At 42.3% G+C, this 20,303-nt stretch overlaps 1 protein-coding gene across 1 annotated transcript in view; it reads right to left on the bottom strand.

Annotated features, from left to right (window-relative positions):
- PLEKHG7 (pleckstrin homology and RhoGEF domain containing G7) overlaps positions 1 to 20,303 on the bottom strand; it is a 58,057-nt gene that overhangs the window by 11,687 nt on the left and 26,067 nt on the right. The window contains 9 exon segments of the mRNA XM_042781686.1: positions 43 to 47; positions 1,433 to 1,581; positions 4,432 to 4,540; positions 8,322 to 8,395; positions 8,730 to 8,845; positions 11,027 to 11,080; positions 13,642 to 13,867; positions 16,534 to 16,636; positions 18,898 to 19,148. Of these exon segments, the coding sequence (XP_042637620.1) occupies positions 43 to 47; positions 1,433 to 1,581; positions 4,432 to 4,540; positions 8,322 to 8,395; positions 8,730 to 8,845; positions 11,027 to 11,080; positions 13,642 to 13,867; positions 16,534 to 16,636; positions 18,898 to 19,148 (1,087 nt within the window).

Below are 20,303 nucleotides of genomic sequence, written 5' to 3'. Positions count from 1 at the left end.
CAACAACAACAACCAGAAGGCTGGCGGTTCAAACCCACCAACCACTCCTCGGAAGGAAGGTTGGGCAATCCTACTTCCATAGTGATACTGCCTCAGAAACCCAAGGAGGGGTCGATATGTGTCGGGGCCGACTTCACGGCACATAACAACAAACAACAACATGGATAAGGTAAGGAGCTCTGGTGGCCCGGTGCTTAAGGCATTTGGTTGCTAACCAAAATGTGGGCGGTTCTAAACCAGTAGCCGCTCTGCAGGAGAAAAACAAGGCAATCTACTTCTCTGAAGATTTGTAAACTTAGAAACCCTATAGGGCAATTCTCTGTCCTGCAGGATCACTATGAGTTGGAATCCACTCGATGGAAGTGGGTTTGGGTATGGATAATGTGGATTCTAGGCTAGTCATCGAAGCTCTTGGCTTGGCAGCAGTGTTGGGAATTCAGAGTAGGCGGTGCTCCCTCTTATCCTGCTCTTCTTGTGGGACAGGGAGGCAGTCCTCTGCTGCCTGGCCTCCGCTGGTCTCCGAAGCAGTGTGGCCTTCTGCTTCCTCCTCAGCACAGCTGTTACCCACCCAGCTGGCTATTCAAAGGACTTCCCTCTCAGAGAATATACTGATCATTCACTGTTCTGAGAAGAGCTCCCCAAGGGCAAGGGATGTTCCTCATTCATCTTTGTATCTCCAGAGCTTGAAGAGTGCCTGGCTGTTAGGAGACACTCAGGAAACACTCTGAATAAATGAATAAAAATGATACGTATTTCTTATGTATGTGTGTGTATACATACACACAGACGTGCATATCTAATTATTTATAGATTTACTTATGTCACATTTCTGTATAGCAAGTGTGATAAAATATATTTGATTAGCATTCCATGGTTTACCAGTACTTTAACCATAGCAATAATTCTAATAACCATAATGCAGTAATAATGGGTATCATTTATTGAGAACTTTACATACATTATTTAATTCTCACAATAACACACTGACGCAGATATCCTTGTTTTATCAAGAGGACTCTGTAGCTTAGAACATTTAAGGTCATACAGCTAGCCAGCATCATCCCAGCAATGGATACTAAGTGCAATGTTGTCTCCATAACTAATTCACCTTGTGAATGAAATTATGCCACATAAACACCCTGCATTGTGTTTTATGAAAACTTAAATTGGATTCATGTGCTGCCACCCAAATGGCCAGTAAAAACCCTGATGGCAAACAGATAAACCAAGTGAAAGTAGACACATACCTGACACATAGTTGTTGTTATGTGCTGTTGCATAGCGACCCCTCCTTGGGTTTCCAAGGCAGTATCAACGACTGAAGTAGATTGCCCCATCTTCCTTCCGAGGAGTGGCTGGTGGGTTTGAACCGCCAGCCTTCTGGTTAGCAGTCAAGTGCCTTAGGCACTGTGCTACCAGAGCTCCTCCTGACACATAGAGGGGATCGATATTTTTAACCACCAATCTGTCTAGTGGGATGGGTTGATAGAGTACTGTACATGAACCACCCTCTTTTATTACTGTTTGCAGCTCAGGAGTAAGTGAAGGGCACATTAAAACAGTGTCCGAACTTCCAAGTTTCTGAAATTAAAGAGGAAAATAATTCAGTAAATAGGCAATAAATATTGGAGCACATGTCTAAAGTGCATATTTAAGCAAATAGATTAAAGAGACAATCATGAAATCCAGCTTACTATTCTTTCTGGATCTTGAGAAACGTTTTCCTCAAACACAGTGATTTAAAACAAAGTGTTCCTGATCTCCAGGTTTAATTGTGTTAATAAAGAATGGTTGACATCCGTATTTGGGAAATATCTGATTCACTGTCACATCCATGGAAAGAGTTTCATTCACAGTGTCTTAATCACGCAATCATTTTGAGTTACAAATGAGAAAGGGCAGTCTTATTTTGTCCAACTCTGAATAGATTTCATGCTCTAGAATTTGAATATCACTGAAATAGTAAAGAGGGATGTAAAACTGTTAACATTCTTTATTGTGGAGTCAAGTTGTAAAGCTTGAAACCAAAATATTATCTTATACGTGGTTTATATGGACTGCCATTAACTTTTTATCTGATTTCTGTCATTATTGGAAGTGAAGGTAGGCTGTGCTAGTGTCAAGGTTTTTTAATAGAGTGGTGATTTCTCAGAGTTTGGCTTGTTCAACTTAAACTGTCCTATAGGATCAGTACCTTAAAATTAGGAGGTTCTGAGTACCTTAAAATTAGGAGGTCAAACAAATTTTGAAACTATGACTCCTAATTTTCTCCCTCTTCCTCCCTAACCACAGATCAGCTGTTCACAGATTGATTAATGGATATCTAAGTTTTATTGCTTAAAGATAGTTGAATTATTATTGAGTCGGGTCCGACTTGATGGCACATAACAACAACAACACAGCCAACTATTTAGAAGCCTGTTGTTGTTAGGTACCGTCAAGTTGGCTCCCACTCACAGGGTCCCTGTGTACAACAGAACAAACCACTGCCTGGTCCCGTGCCAGCCTCACAATCCTTGCTATACCTGAGCCCATCATCGCAGCCACTGTGTCAGTCATGCCACATAAGCAAATGGAGGTCCCGAAAGCTTTATTCCATCTACATCGTTGAGGTCAGCTGTACTCTGAGGAGGCAGCTCTTCCCCAGTCATATTTTGAGTGCCTTCCCACTTGAGATGCTTATCTTCCAGCACTATATCAGACAGTGTTTCAGGCTATTCATCAAGTTTTCCAGTAATATATCAGTGTTCCACTGCTATTCATAACATTTTCACTGGCCAGGTCTTTGAGAAGTGGATGGCCCCTTCCATTTTCTGAGTCCGTCTTAGTCTGGAAACTCCACTGAAACCTGTCCACCATGGATGACCCTGCTGGTACGTGAAATACTGGTGGCATAGCCTCTAGCCTCACAGGAACACACAGGCCACCATAGTATGACAAACTGGAAGATGAGTGGTGGCTTTAGAAGCCTAGTTTATTAAAATATATGAGATATCTGGTCTCTTGATCTTAACACCATCTATATAAGATGGTACAGAGGTGAGTGGAATGGGATAATATTATGTCTCTCTGGTGGCCTGAGACATATTGCTGCTCCTCCTCCCTCACACGGCACATGTCTGAGCACTTGAGAGGAGCCTTCCTTTCTGACACTACTCACATACTGCATTCAGGGAACAGATTTGGAAAGACAGAAAGTCTTGGGTGAAGCATGACTGGTGACTTAATGGGTAGTAAAAACAACAATAACAAAAAATAATGATAAAAAAAACAAAAACCAAACTCACTGCCATCAAGTCGATTTAACTCACAGCAACCCCTCCTTGGATTTCCAAGGTAGTGTCTCTATGGAAGTAGACTGTTCAACCTTCCTTCCCAGGAGTGGCTGGTGGGTTTGAACCACTAGCCTTCTGGTTAGCAGTCAAATGCCTTAGGCACAATGCCACCAGAGCTCCCAAAATAATAACAAACAATCATAATTCAAGAACGTAAAATACTCCTACTCTTTGAAGAGATTTTGTGGCTCTAGTTCTAAGCTAGGGGCCAGTTGGGCGTTCAGTGGTAGATCCTTGCCTTCCATGCAGAGGACTCTGGCTTGATTACTCGTCAATGCATCTCATGTGCAACCACCGCCTGTCCATCTGCCAGTGGAGCTTTATGAGTTGCTATGATGCGCAACAGTTTTCGGCAGAGCTTTTAGACTAGGAAGAAAGACCTGGTCATATAGTCCGCCAAATCAGCCAATGAAAACCCTACAGATCGTAACAGTCTGATGTGCCACTAATGATGGAGATGGTGCAGGCCCCAGTAGCATTTGGTTCTGTTGTGCATGGGGTTGCAGTGGTTTGGAGGCCAACTTGACAGCACCTAAATTCTCTAGTTGACTCATTTTGTCTGATGCTAACTAAAAAGTATGCATGCTTTTGCAGTCCTTATATAGCTAGACACTGGAAAATCAGGACTCCATCCTATTCTTATCCTACAAATCATCATTTTTCAGAAATGATGTGAGCTTTCAAATCAGAATGAGTGGTGGATGCTACCTCTTGGTACATGGCAGTAGACAGTTTAGAGGTGACTCTTAGTCTGGTCACTTTGGTCATGGTGGCCAATTTGGAAGAGGAAAAAGCCGATATGGACAAAGGTATTTTGGGTTCTTTTGCTTCGGCCAGTCAGACAAAAGTCCTGTGGCTTCTGGGATTTACCTTGAAAATATTACAAACTAAGTCTTTCTAAAATGAACACTTCTTAGACTTCCTTGAGAAATGTAATTTGCTCTTTGAATTTTTTCTGCTGTTATTCATAGCTATATAATTAAAAAAGTCAATGTTTCACAGTGTCTCCAGTTTTTAGAGAAAGACGGCAATTTGAATTATAAGAATCTTTCATATTTTAAACACAACTTATTATTTAGAAATAGCAGCATTTTACCTTTTTGTTGCGCTTAGTTTTTGTAACTAAGAGGAAATCATCAAATTGAAACAGATAAACATCTAGGAACCTTGTGCTTTCCGAGGAAAGAAAGAAAAGGTAAAATGGGCTGAAATACTAAGTAGAAGGTTTTATTTTTAGTCTAAGAATCCCTTAGGAAAAATCAGGATAGGTATTATGGTCCAGGCTTGCAGCCCAAGGACCTCTACTCTGTGTCAGACAACTGGATTAATGTTAAATTGATTTCTTCCTGAAACAGACTTGATTTGAGCACAGGCTTCCAACTTTAAAGCTACTATATTTCTGATACGTTTCATGTGGATCTGAGATAACTCGGATGGCAGTGGTAATGGTTATGACTAAGTCTAGGAGAAATCTATCAACTAATTGATGGAGTTTTGCTTCTGGACGCATCTGGATGGTCACTGGCAAAGGTACACATTACAAGAGAAAAGGTATTTTGTCATTCAAATGACAGGCAGTCCCCGTGGGTTACAAACAAGATCCATTGCTAAGTATGTCTTTAGTGAGTTTGTAGGTAAGTTGCAACAGGTGCATGCAGTTGTTACTTAGCCTTACTTTAGTGCAAGAAAAGGGACTCTGGTGGAGCAACAGTGGAGGCACTTGGCTGCTAACCAAAAAGGATGGAGATTTGAACCCACCAGCCACTCTGTGGGAGAAAGATGAGGCAGTCCTTCCATAAAATTTACAGCATTGGGAACCCTATGCGGCAGTTTTGGTTATGAGTCGGAATTGACTAGATAGCAAAGGGTTTTAGGGTTTAGTGCAAGATAATTTATAGCTGCATGTGCAACAAGTGAAGGTAATCGGACTGAAGATTTTGTTGAGAGTAGTGATTGTTCAGTCACTTCCAGGTGAGTACAAATTTACATAACATTAAAGGGCAAGTTTGGACATTCGTAACCTGGGGACTTAACTGTACTTGCTTCTCAAGCTTTACAAAGTGTGTGTTGAAATATTCTCCATGTAGTTTCATGCTGATAACCCTTTCTGATAGGAGCTCTGGTAGTGTAGTGCCTAAGGCACTTGACTACTAACTAGAATGCTGGCAGTTCAAACCCACCAGCCACTACTTGGAAGAAAGGTTGGGCAATTTACTTCTGTAGTGATACCACCTTGGAAACCCAAGGAGGGGTCACTATGTGTTGGGTCCAACTTGAGAGCTAATGAACAACAACAACCCTTTCTGATTGTTGTTTGTTGTTGTTATGTGCTGTCGAGTCAGACCCGACTCATAGCGACCCCTCCTTGGGTTTCCGAGGCAGTATCACTATGGAAGAAGATTGCCCCATCTTCCTTCCGAGGAGTGGCTGGTGGATTTGAACCGCCAGCCTTCTGATTAGCAGTCAAGTGCCTTAACCACTATGCTACCAGAGCTCCCATTGATACTTAAGGAAAAGAGACTTTTCTACTTTTCCCTGAGAAGATATCTCAGAATTTATAATAGATCAAACATCAGAATAAAATATCCCCTTTCCTCTTTTACTCTAGAATTGCTCTAGAGTTAGTAAAAGAAGCAGATAAATTTAGTGGATTTCAAAGAAAAGGCAGTTCAAGTAAATAGAGGAAAACCCAGCAAATACTTTATTCTGTTTGTTTTTTGGGCATTCATTCATTTCTATTGTTCTTGACATTCTTTTCCATATACTTTTATCCCTGAAAGCTAGGTAGCTAGGGCTAAATGAATAGATGAAGCATTTAAGATTCCTTTCTACCCCCTCTACTTCTTTAAGTTTACAGGAAACAACCTCTGCCATTTATTTACCAGCCATGTAACCTTGAGCAAGGTACGGATCCTCCCCAAACCTTAAATCCTCACATGTAACATGGGATTGAATGAACCCTCACTGAATAACTGGCTGGAAGGAAACAATGTGTGAATATTTGACATATGACACTGGGTTTGTCTATCACCTGTATTAGGCAGTTGCAGGTGAGGATTATGTCTCAACCCTGATGGCTAGTGCTATACTAGGACATGGGAGTCCTTGGGTGGTGCAAATAATTAATGCCTTTGGTGGCTAACCGAAAGGTTCCAGGTTCAAGTCCACCCAGAGGCACATTACAACAAAGGCCTGGTGATCTACCTCTGAAAAGTCAGCCACTGAAAACCCGATGGAGCACAGTTCTACTCTGTGCACGGATTGCCATAGTCTGAACTGACCCAATGGCAACTGGTTTTACCTAACGTGTAGTTGATTGTCAGTAAATGTGTATTGAGTAAGAAATTATTCCCTAATAGCTGTCCCCCAGTTCTCACCCTACCAGAAATAGTTAACCTCACATCCAACAGGGCTTCATACACAGTAAGTACCCAATCAAGAGTTTGTGCATAAATGAATTAATGCATGAGTACTAATCTTATTTTAGTCAGGCAGGCCTCTCTGATAATCATACTATTTATTGAGCACTTTATTGTTCTAGACGGAGCTCTGGTAGCACAGCACCTAACGCACCTGACCACTAACCATAGGTTGGTGGTTCAAACCCACCAGCGACTCAGTGGCAGCAAGACTGAGCAATCTACTTCCGTAAAGATTTACCATAACAACCCAGTGGGGGTTGTTATGAGTCAGAATCGACTCGATGGCTGTGGATTTGCCTTTGGTTTGGTTTTATTGTTCTAGACACTCTTCCAAGTGCCTGTATATCATTAGCTCATTTAATCCTCACAACAAAGGGAAAGAGAAGCACGGGGAGGTGGCTGTAACTGGCCGGGGTTGCACAGGCACAAAAAGTTGAGCCAGGTTGCGAACTGACAGTTGGCCTCCATGGCTCACCCTCCTAATGACTGCCCTCGGCTGATTCTCTCAGGTGGCTTCTGCCTCCAGGCCTTTCCTTCTGTGTCCTCTTCAAGGCTGTCCTCCTTCCCGTCCTTCCACTGGCTCCCATCCGTTCTACCCCTAGAGCCCGTCTCCAGTCCCGTGTACACATGAAGACATTCCTGGTACTCCAGCCTCACAGACATGCTTTTATGAACTTAGAGTGCAGGTCTTGGAGGCAGTGGTGTTCATTGGTAGAATTCTTGCCTTCCATGAAGAGGACCCAGCTTTGAGTCGCAGCCAGTGCAGCTCATGTGCATCTGCTTTCTGTCGGCCAGCAGAGGCTTATGTGTTGCTATGGTGATGACTAGGTTTCAGGGTATCCTGCAGACCGAGACAGACTAGGCTGAAAGGCCTGGAGGTCTACTTTTGAAAGTCAGCCAGTGGACGTCCTGTGGATCACAATAGTCTGATTCCCATCTGGCCATGTGGATGGTGCAGGACTGGGCAGCATTTTGTCATGTTGTGAAAGAGGTCGCCATGAGTCAGGGGACAACTGGATGGCAGCTAACGACAACATCACAACTGCAGGTTTTTTCATTATGGCAACACAATGTTTTTTCCCAAAATATTTTGTTTTCATAATTATTTTTATACTGTATCTACCTAGTACAACATGGTTTGGCACATACTAACTTTTCAATAAACAATAGTTGATCGCCCAGCTCACTGGAAAAGTTAAATGATGATGATAGCAACTAACATTGATTTAGTGTTTATGGTAATTTAGACTTTAGGCTAAGCTCTTTATGTATTTCATTTAACAGTAATTTTGTGAGATAGATACTGTTATCCCCAATGTACAAAGAGAAAACAGAAGGCACGTCACTAGTTGTGTTGTGAAGTCGGAGTTGGTGAAGTCTGGCGTTAGTATGACTCCTGAGGGTGCTCTCTCAATCACATCTTCCTCTGCGGGACATAGGCAAACACAGCTCCTCCTACCCTTCAGTTAGGAACAACTGAGCCAGCTGTCACTACAGCTGCGTGATAGGGAAGCTGTTAGATTTCTAAAGGAAGCGGTTATTTACCTGCAAGAGTTAATTTTGCCCATAGAGCAGGTATCTGTTGGTTGGTGACAAGATGTTCTCTGCCATGTGTTCTTTAAAAATGTGTTTCAAGCACTTACAAAACAAAGGAGAAAATGAAATAGAGATGTTAGTGATTGGAAGAGAACACGATCAAGGAGTTGGGGCAATGGCCTCTGTCCAGAAAACTCAAAATATTCGGAAATGTCAGTAGATGGGCAACCTTGAGAGAATGGAAACAGCTCTCAGAAGAACACCCCAAGAATGTCATGATGACATAAAGCACCATGTGGATAAAGGCTTGACTTCTTCCTCAGAAAACTAGATTTACCTCTCAGTTGGACAGCTGGGGACTCTCTAGGACTACCGTATTTTCACCTGAAAGCCAAACTTCCGGAAAAGGACATAGGCCCTGATTGATCTTTCGTACCTCAGGAATGAAAAACCTTTTGTCTCTATCCCAAAGCAGAGGCCACACTATAATCTCCTATAGATGTCGAAGTTTTTGAAAATTATCAAGCCACTTCACTTTTCCTTCTAGATCCCCTGAAAGACAAAATATAGCCAGTATATTTTTAAATTCATGTGACATTGCATTGTAAATTTTAACCAAGACCCATAGTAATCATTTAGAGACTGCCTGCCTCTGGAGCCAAACTATATATTAGGTTCATTTAACATATTACTTGCTGTTTAAACATCTAAGACAACTCACTAATATGAAATCAGCCTCTTGCAGAGAAGAAGGAAGCTTAACCAATGTAGTTCAGTGAGTTGGGAATGTACTGTGCATTTTTAATTCATTAGCACCAACAAAACACTTTGAAGTTTTCTCTTATTTTCCTACACCTCACGCTTACATGGAAGAAAGGGAAAAATATTGGATTAGAGGAAGAAAAACGTTACTGGATGAACATATACTTTTGTCTTAATTATGAAACATATGTTTGCATCATAAGAATGATCATTTCTTTTTGTTCATAACTCAGTTTTCTCTTTTGTAGATTTGTATTAATTTTCTAATAGCCTATTGCTATGGAGGTTTTGAAAGGAAATTTTGAAACAGGGAGTGTTCATGGACTCATGGAACCCTTGAGAATTCATCATTTTTGAGGCAACAAACTTAAAGGAAGTCTGTGTTAATCTCGTCCCTCAACAATGAGAATCTTTTATTAAGAAGTTTCCAGGGGAGATGCTGTTACCTTTTTCACAAACCTATCCACATGGTAAAAATCCTCAAAATTATATTCAAACTCTGTCTGTAACTGAATTTTTGTCTTTTTTGTTTGATTAACTTCATTTTAATTCCTGGAGTGATTTTAGAATTTGAGTAAAAAATATAAAATAAGGGAAACCAAAAAGCCAAACCCATGCCGTCAAGTTGCTTCTGACTCATAGTGATCCTATGGGACAGAGTAGAACTGCCCCATAGGGTTTCCAAGGCTTAATCTTTATAGAAGCAAGGATGCTCCCACAGGGCGGTTGGTGGGTTCAAACTGCTGACCTTTTGGTTAGCAGCTGGATGCTTTAACCACTGCATCACCAGAGCTCCTGGGAGAAAGAAACCCCTAACTGGTCATTTTACTTTTGAACTTGCAAAAGGGGCAAAAAAAAATCTGTACAGCTGCCATCATCAATCTGAGTTGTTCTCTTTTGATACCTTCAAGGAAATCTTGGTTAATGAGCATAAATTATGGACTTCCTTGCTTGGATTTCAAGGTGCCCTGGTGGCACAGTGGTTGAAGGACTCAGCTGCCACATCTTTCCCCCACAGAGCGGTTGGTGAGTTCAAACCACAAACCTTTTGGTTAAAAAGGTTAAGAGGTCTGTGGTTTGAACTCACCAACCTCTCTGTGGGGGAAACATGTGGCAGTCTTCTTCTGTGAAGAGTTACAGCCTTGGAAACTCTATTGGGCAGTTCTACTCTGCCATCTAGGTTTGCTTTGAGTCAGAAGCCAGGGCAATAGGTTTGGGTTTTTCGTTGGTTGCTTGAATTTCAGTTATACAAAACTACAGCAGTAAACTTAAGTCATCGTAGAGCTTGCTCAGTTCCTATTTCCAAACTTCATTTCTGGAGACTGGAATTATTTTTACATTGGCCCTGGATTTTAGAGACCAAAACAAAATGATGAACACTAATTTATCCTCCCAAATGCCTGGGCAGGAGAACCTCTCAGCAGTTCTAGTCACTAACAACATGATGCACCTGTGAGCTTGCTTGGAGCATTTATAAGCCATGGGCTAGACTCTGACTTCAACTTTAATTCAGTGTTGGCTTACCCAGTAAGCAAGGTAAGGACAGGCTTAGCTGTGCTTACTTACTAATTCTTCACCACATCAAAGATTTTGCTTCTGCGTATGGCTGGCATTTGTTTCTCTCTCAATCCCACAGCACTTTCCTATAGAATCAAAGCCTCTTTCCGAATTTACAATCCTCGACAGGGATGGAGTACTCAGAAAGCAAGGTCAGCGCAGGCTTACTTATGCTTACTAATCTGTAGTGAAAGTCAATTTGTCAGTAAGCACAAATAAGCCTCTGCTTACTTTGTTGTTGTTGCTAGGTACCGTCAAGTTGTCTCCAAATCATAGCGAACCCACGTACAGCAGAAACACTGCCTGATCCCGTGCCAGCTCCACGATCCTGCTATACTTGAGCCCATCATTGCGTCACTGTGTCAGTCCATCTTGTTGAACGCCTTCTCCTCTTTCCTCGACCCTCAACCTTACCAAGCATGATATCCTTCTCTTCTTTGTTGGGGAGAATCGGGTAATGATTAGAAACTAAAAGAAAAGTGAAAGTAGACATTGACATGCTCAAATGACTTTAATGATAGAGCAGAGAGGAGAGGATAAGGGGATAAAGATAAAAACAATTTTCAATACAGTCGGAGTTGGTGTTTGGAGAAGGAGGCTGTTGTAGGTATGTGAGTGGGGAAGATAGGAAAAGGGATTCTTAGTATTGCTATGAGTTATGAATTCAATTTTTAGAAATGATCTTTGAGAAACACAAATTAACATGAGAATCTTGCATTTGTTGTATCTGCTGGGCTGTTTCCTTGACTGTGATACTGTCTTGAACTTGAGAGACCCCACCTTTTATGCAGGTTACACATGACACATGAAAGTGGGTCTCTGGCTGCCCTGCAGATAGGTACATCAAGAGTATTATTAGTGGATGTGTTCTCTTCCTCTATTCTTATTCCACTGTGGCATACCCAATGGATCCTGCTTTAAAGGGATCCTGACCTCAAACTAAATATTTTTCTTACTGAAAGCTGTCACTTCTTTCTCCCCTTGTCATTCCTTTCCGGGCCCACATTTGTTCCTCTGCCTGGTGACCCAGGGCTACAGAGCCAGGCACACTCTGAGAGGCTCCCTCTGTTCCTCTGAAGAAATTTATGCCCAGGTATCATCCCTTGATATCAGAGATCGAGGTACAATGGACTGAAACCCCAACCAATCTCATGGTGTGTGCAAGTCCAAAGCTCTCCATTTAGAAATTTACAAATTCACAGAGACTGAGATTTTAATGACTTCTTCTGACTCCTGGACTCCTGTTTCAAAATCACTGTCTTCCCTGATTGGCATGGACCACCGGAAACCCACTGACATCAGATGTTTGCAAGTATGTTAATGGTTTCTATCGTGCCCACAAAAAATATGAGTTGGAACTCTAGACTCTATACCTGTGGATTTCCTGTTTGGAAATAAGGTTTACTTTTTATGTTAAGTATTCTATACCCAAGTAGGGTGGGTTCTAAATCCAATCATTTCTGAGTTCTAAAAGGAGCAGATTAGACACAGAAGTGTGCACACAGGGAAGAGAGATGCTGTGTGAGGTTTGCCAAGGAAACAAAGAACACCCGTGGCTACCGACAAGGGAGGAATATATATACCTGAGACCTTGATTTGGGCTTCTAGACTCTGGAACTGGGATAAAATGAATTCTGTGCTGTAAAGCCCCCCCTTGTGGTATTTGTGTTACAGCAGCACTAGGAAGCTAAGACAGAATATGTTGTTGTTGTTGTTTGCCGTCGAGTCGGCCCCGACTCATAGCGACCCCTCCTTGGGTTTCCGAGGCACTATCACTACGGAAGTAGGATTGCCCAACCATAGATACTTATTTCACTGAAGAGTCTGGGTTTCAGGGAGGAGGTCAAATGCACAGCCCCCGGGCCCCTGCCATTTTGATGACTCCATTCCCTTCTTTGGGAAGAGAGAGCTCTTTCTCTGCTCCTCCCGAGCTCCCTCCCTGCCCTCTCCTAGGTCAGGCTCAGCAATTTGCATTTGTCTTCATAGCTTGGCGACTTCTTGGGGCTCTTAGTCTCCCACACAAGCAGCTTTATCAAAGTATTTCGTTTGGAAATAACCAGAGCTTTTCCTTACAGGCATTCTGCTGAGTAAATCTTCTCCACTACCCTCTATATGGATGGCAAGCCATGAAATAGAGCACGGTGTGACATAATGAACGGAGATCTAGGCTCCAGGCCTCAGGTGTGGGTACCTGAGATACCACGTTTCCTTCCCTGTACCTCAGAGTCCTCTTCTGTAAAATGGCAGAGGCTACTAGCTGATCCCCAACTTCTCACCCAGCTGGACTGCTACTGTCATCAGGATTGGAAAGGATGGAGAAGGAAGCAGGCTATTTGGACTGCTGGTGTGGGAAGGCGGGAAGTGGTAATGAGTGGAGCAAACAGGTGTGGGGAGCGGGACTGTGGCAGTAGGCCTGACTTCTATGCTGACTCATTTATTGGCAACAGTATTCCAGTGCTGCCTGTGGGTCCTCTTGGGCTGGAGAATTCCACACACTGACTGCTCAGCAGTAGCTGGGGATTCTCTCAGAACACATAGCGTCAGATGTATTTGTTTCCAGTCACTGCTGTAAAAAATTACCACCAACTGGGTGGCTTAAAACAACAGAAACTTATTCTTTCACAGTTCTTGAAGCCAAAAGTCTGAAACCAAGGTGTTGGCAGGGTTGGTTCCCACTAGAGGCTCTGAGGGGATAATCTATTCTGTGCCTCTTCCCAGCTTCTCGTTTGCTACTAGCAGTCCCTGATGTTCCTTAGCTTGTAGACACACACGCCAATTTCAGTCATCACCTGGTGTTCTCTCTGTGTAACTCAGTGTCTCTTCTCCTCTTCCTATAAGGGCACTAGTCACATGGGTTAAGGTCCAGCCTAGTGACCTCATTTTAACTAGACTAAATCTGCGAAGACTTGATTTTCAAATAGCTCATCTTCACAGGTGCTATAGGTTACGGCTTCACTGTAGGCCATTGGAGGACAAATTTAAGCTTGTCTGGGGGTAGCAGGACGGATTCTGCCTCCATGCTTGCGTACCAGGGTGATAGCCGCATGTTCCTAGAGCCCAGCCCCACCAGGCGTCGTGGAGAGTAAGTTCATCTCGGTGCTTTCGTGGCCCACTTGAGGACACAAACGTTGGTTCCCCAGTAGCATCGTCATACCAGAGCTTGATAGCAGAAGGAACAGTGGCTTTTGATACGTCTGCATTTGAATCTTGTTTCTGCCCCTCAATTGCATCTTTCAGCAAGTTGCCTAATTTTGTCTAACCCTTGAAAAAAGGGAATAATACCATTTTCTCCACAGTGTAGGAAAAGAGATTACAGATACCAGGCATGCAGCACAGTTCTTGGCCTGAGGTAGAGAGTCAAGAACTGTTCACCTTTATTGTCTGTGGTAATACTTCTGTTCTGTGTGATGGGAATGTGAGAGACAGATTCCCTTTCAATTATCACCCCCTCCAAAGTCTCTCCCATACCCCTCACTTAGTTTTGTGATGTTAACAATTCTCTTAAAGATGGAAAATAGCTCTGATGAGTTGGAAAAACTTTTGTGGTAAAGAGAATTGGATTTTTCACCTAAAGCCCTTTATCTAGGTTGTTTCTTTGCTACTTATCTGCTGTGTGACCTTGCAAAACTCACATACCTCTTTGAGCCTTGGGGACACGTGGGCAATGTAATTAACTTCATGGAGTTGTGCTAAGGATCAAATTAGATGTTTGGAGAGTGCCTCATAAAATGTTACACCTTATAAAAATATCACATTATCATCACAGCATTTCATCCTCTACTCCCTTTCTCTAAATATCTTTGTAGGCTATATATATCTCATTTATGAATGTATGCCACCCCTCTGACCCTCAATTGATATGGGGTTTTTGATAGTTATTTGGAAATGGCAGCTGAGCCTTGTAAAATTAATCTCTCTCCTGGCTCAGAAAGGAGCCCTGGTTGCACAATGGTTAAGCACTTGGTGGCTAACTGAGAGGGTGGCAGGTTGAACCCACCCAGTAGCTAGCTCTGTGGGAGAAAGACCTGTCAATCTGTTTCCATAAAAATTACAACCCAGAAAACTCTTCTGTGTCCCATGGGGCTGCTATGAGTAGGAATCAACGTGACAGCATCTAACAACACCAACTAGCTTGGAAGGGAGAGAAATTGGCATGTATCCTGCACAGTGTGGGGGTCTGGCTAGGAGTCTATCAGCTTTCCAGGGAAAGCTTTTTAAAATGATTAATCTTACATTAGGAAATCTAATGAATTTTCAGTTTGAGTAGTGAAGAAACCAAAAAGCTAAAGCTACAAAAATAGGGCCAAATATCTTCCCCATGATGGTCCCTCCTTTCTCACCCACACCACATCCAGGCTTCCTGGCCTGTCCAGGCCATGGCACAGGCCCACAAGTTCACTGGGAGGTGTGGAAGCCTGTCCTCCCAAGCCACTGAAGTGATGCCCTGGCAGGAGTTTCTCCCAGGTGCAGAGAAGGGCTGGCTCTTGAGAAAGACACATACCATGTTCCCTGGATCATATGAAAGTGCTCTAGCATGGTACTTGTGGTAGTTAAGGTTATATGTCAGCTTCGCTGGGCCTGGTTTTGAATGGCTGGGCAGCTGGTGGTAGTTATTCCCCATGATGAGACTGGCAATCAACTCCATAGTGGAATCTGCCACGAGCAGAGTAACTCTTTAGGGATGTGGGCTGCTTCCCAGTATGTAAGGAGGAGATTTGGGAATGGTCTCTAGCTTATGGCACGCTTGGATCCTGTGTGTAGCCAAGTTGTTGTTTAGTAGCCTGCCATGCTCTGCCAATCTCGGGACTTCTTCTGGACTTGAATTAGTGGCCTGCCATGTTGTTTGGTAACATCAGGACTGTGCCTTTTTACTTGTCAACCTTGGGCTTGTCCGCCTCAGCAGCCAACAGCTGTCTGAGTGAAGAAATGCCTCCAGCTTCAGTGGGCTGGGAGCAGGAGGTAGAGCTGAAGCCCAAGGCTTTCACCCAGCCTCTAGAGCCTGGCACTTTGAACTCAGACTTAAAGCCTCCAAAACTGTAAGAGAATAAACTCCTGTTTGTTAAAGCTGTCCCATTTGTGGTATATTTCTGTCAGAGCTGCATTAAGTAACCAAAACAATACTGAAGAGTTATAGTTGGGGCTAAAAGAAATATAGGTGTCAGAGGCGCTGGGGAAGTCAAGGAAAATTGATTCCAGGCCTGATTATTAACAAATGCTAAAGGCCATTAGCAGAAACTCCTTTTTCTAATGCTTTGCCACTATGTTGCACAACTCCAGGGGCACCATTTACACTGTGCTTTATGATGTACTATGGCACTGAGGGACACCATTCATTTGGAATACAGTGTAAGTGGTGCAGCAGAGCTTTGCTGGGACCAAATCCTAGAATGCCAAACTTCTAGTCACAAACAAAACTTGAGTTCTGACTGTCATTTTCTCCTTACAATTTCAACCACAAGCCAACCAGCCAAACAAAACATTTTTAAGCCTCTGTCAAAATTTCAGGAGGGATATGGGGTAATATAAGGAACCCTGGTGGCACAATGATTCAGCAGGCAATTGCTAACGGAATGGTTGGGGGTTTAAACCCACTGAGCTGCTCTGCGGGAGAATGATGTGGGAATTTGCTTCCATAAAGATTACAGTCAAGAAAAGCCAGTGGGGCAGTTCTCCTCTGTGATGTGGAGTCGCCATGAGTTGGGATTGACTGTATGGCACCTAACAAAACATTGAGTGGTATGTTTTCAGGGTGCCCCATTTAAAATTCCTAAGTATGCAGTGGATAATATATATATGAGAGAAACTTAAAATTTATTGTTGATAACTTTACTTTTTCCACATTTAATTTGTGTATAATAATTCCCAGTACTTGTTAGTCCCAAAGAGTCTCAGTAAAAATAGAAAAGAAAATGGTACCTTACTTTTAAATATATCCCAAAGTCCTCTCTCTGCCTCAAGCTCTCAAGATAAAAGGCAGCTGCAGTGTGGTTCAGGCAGTAGGTCTGGTGGCTCTGACAGAGACTTCTGAGAAACACCGTGAGAGAAGAGCAGAAAGACAGTTAATAGGAGAACAGCACTAAACTCTGACAGACTGTCTCTTTCTTGTCTCTTCTGTCATTAACTGGAACAGAGAAAAGTAGAGCATTGTGAAGCAGGAGATGTGGCTGTGTGGATATAAACAGTGTTCTCATAAAAAAAATAGGTAATGTCTGTAATAAATGGTCTTTAAGAAAAATATAGGGAGGTCTAGTAGCATAGTGGCTAAGGTACTTGACTGCTAACCAGAAGGCTAACGGTTCAAACCCACCAGCCACTCCTCGGAAGGAAGATGGGGCAATCTAGTTCCTTAGTGATACTGCCTTGGAAACCCAAGGAGGGGTCGCTATGAGTCGGGTCCGTCTTGACGGCACACAACAAGAAGAAAAATATGGTATTCTTGTAATAAACAGCCAGCTTCTCAATAAATACTCTTTTTTTTTTTTTCTATGTTGTTGTGTGCCATTGAGTTGATTCCAAATCATAGCAACCCTATAAACAGAGAACTGCCTCATAGCGTTTCTAGTTAGTGGGTTCAACCACCAGCATTTTGGTTAGCAGTCAAGCAGTTAACCACTGTGCCACTAATGCTGCTGCTTCCTTTATTTTCAATATGTAAAGAAAATATATTTGAGGCATCTTGATTTAATTTACCCATTATGCTTTGGTGTTTATGCTTTGGTGAGGGCCACATACCCTGGATGGCACCTAATACAGACATACCTCAGAGAGATACTGTGGGTTCAGTTCCTGACCACCACAATAAATATGGCATAACACAAGTCACACTAATTTTTTGGTTTCCCAATGCATATAAAACATGTTTACTCTGTACTGCAATCTATTAAATGTGCAATAGTATTATGAAAGCATTTGACATGTTGTGAGAGTTACCAACATGTGATAGACATGAACACATGCTGAAGGCTTGATTGAGACAGGGTTGTCACAGGCCTTCAATTTGTGAAATAATAAAATCTTTGTGAAGTGAAATAAAATGAGGTATGCCTGTAACAACTACTGCTTTCAATCCTGGCATCCACATGGTTGATGTTAAGTTTGTGTTGGCAGTAAGTGACTAAAATAACAACATTCACCTTTCCATCAGATATTCCTCAAAGATATCCATAAATTTAATTCTCCTGCTGCCTTCTAAAAACGTAGTCAAATTTGGGGCATCACTACCGAGTGTACTATATTTAACAACATGCATTTGTGTGTGTGTGTGTGCATGTGTGCAGTGGTCTTGTGCAGTCTTCCCTTTTCTTCATTATTATTTCATCACTTAACCTGCTATAATGCCTACACATTTGTAAAACTCACTGCCATTGAGTCGATTCCAACTCATAGCAACCCCCATTAGGTTTTCAAGGCTGTAAATATTTATGGAAGCAGACTGCCTCATCTTTCTTCCACAGAGAGGCTGGTGGATTTGAACCATGGACCTTTTGGTTAGCGCCAAATGCCTTAACCACTGCACCATCAGAATGCCTTTGTAGACCTTCTCAAACTCATTACTTATTTATTAACTGTTTATTGTGATCTGGGTGACATTTTACAGAGCAGATTCATTTTCTGTTCAACAGTTCCTACACATTTTGCTTTGTGACACTGATTACAATCCTTACAATGTTATAGCTTTTCTCCCACTTCTTCCCTGTGGTTACCCTTTCCCTATGTCCTTCTTTCATATGCATTCCCCCCTCCCTGGCTTTCTCCCTGCACCAATGCTGCTCTTCTGGTCTCCCACGTTTGATGGTTTTAAGGAGCATATCTCCCTTGTATAATTGTTCAGCTCATAGGCCTGTCTGTTATTTGGCTGAGAGATAACCCATGGGAGTGAGTTCAGTTCTAGGCCCAAAGGGTGACTAGAGGCCATAGTCTTGGGGGTTTCACCAGTCTCTCTGACAGTAATCTGGGTGATTTTTATTTTTCTGAATTTTGTTCCACATTTTTTCCCCACTCTATGCAGGATCTCTAATTTTGATCCCTTTCCAAGTGGTTAGCATTGGTAGTTGGGCATCAGCTAGGTCTTCTGGTCTCAAGGTTGTATAAACTGACAGTCCCATGGTTCACTAGTTCACAGATTATCAAATCTCTCTGAAGCTCAATTTTCTTCTTAGTAACTTCCTCGGATGGTTCATGTGTGAATGACATATATCCCGATCTTCCAGCTGGTAGGTTACTTGTGAGACAATGTGGTAGGCTACATTACTGTTCATCTGTTTCCCCTTCCTGAGAAGGATTACATGCCTCCAATCCCATTGAAGTTAAGCTTGGTCCTGTGACTTTCTTTGGCCAAAAATATGTGAACAGATATGCAATAGGTTGTTTCCAGGCAGAAGCTTGAAGAGCCAAAGAGTTCTTTGCTACAGCCTCTTATGCCTTTGCCATGGCAAGTGGGTAGGGGCAGCTTCATCAGCCCGAGTCCAAGAGCCAGCCAGTGATGAAGTGGAAGCCGAGCATAGTTGGCATAGGAACCTTTGTTTTTTATAAACCACTGAGATTTTGAGATTATTTATAACTATATCACAACCAAATCCTAACTTGACTATCTGCATCCAGGGAAAGCTTTTAACATAAACCATATTACACATTCCATTATAGATGAAACACAAGTCAGAGGAATAGAACAAGTATAAATTTTCATGATTCTGTGGTGAATTTTAAAATACAGCCACAGGCGGCTTCCTTCTTTGATAAAACCACCAAATCATATCTGTTGCCATTGAGTTGATTCTGACTCATAGTGACCCTCTAGAACAGAGTAGAAATGTCCCATAAGGCTCCCAAGGCTGTAATCTTTACAGCAACAGACTGCCTCATCTTTCTAGAATGGAGCAGCTGGTGGACAGGTTAGAACCCCTGACCTTTCAGTTGGCAGCCAAGTGCTTAACCACTGCGTCACCAGAGCTCCTAATCTTCTTTGATACAGAACCTTTTAAATTTAGAAGAACATTTTATAACCCCTCTTTACACATCACATCTGTAACACAGTTTAGAACATTTTTATGTGGGCTTATTACAGACCTCTAGTACTGAGACAATTAATATCCCATTCTTCAGTGGGCTCTAAGTGCCCTTGAGTGTTGTGGTGAGAAGATGGTGTTTTTCCAGACTATTACTAAAAATTAAATTTTAAAATTAAAAATTTTCTGACTCTTATGGCATTGAGAGAGCCTTAGACTTTAGCTATGTCTTCAAACTTTACTTTCTTTTTCTTATTTTTCAAAGCTCTTCTTATTCAAATTGTTTTTCAAAGTTCATTACAGGGTGTCACTCCTTTGTACCTAACTTCTTGCTTGTTTTTGCCTTATCAAATACCTCTTCATCTTCTTATTCTCCCCTCAAGTGTCATTTCCCCAGGAAGCATTTCCCACTCACAACTCCTCCCCTGCCTCAACCTAGAAGGGTTCCTATGTTGAACACTCATAATATCCATGTTCCTTTTCCCCAAAGTTTATCTCAGTTTAAGTATATAACCATTAGTATCATTATCAGATTAATTTCTTCCCAACTACACTGAAAATTCCCTTGGAGCAAGGGTGCCCATTAGTTTGTACAGGATATCAGCCTCATACCTACCAAAAAAACCCAAACTCACTGCCGCTAAGTCAGATCCAGCTCATAGCGACCCCTCCTTAGGTTTCCAAGG

The sequence above is a fragment of the Orycteropus afer genome, unplaced genomic scaffold (assembly GCF_000298275.1).
Source record: "Orycteropus afer afer isolate SDZICR_OR568_19922 unplaced genomic scaffold, OryAfe1.0 scaffold00151, whole genome shotgun sequence".
Taxonomy (NCBI): Eukaryota; Metazoa; Chordata; class Mammalia; order Tubulidentata; family Orycteropodidae; genus Orycteropus; species Orycteropus afer.
This window is presented reverse-complemented; position numbering and strand designations above follow the sequence as displayed.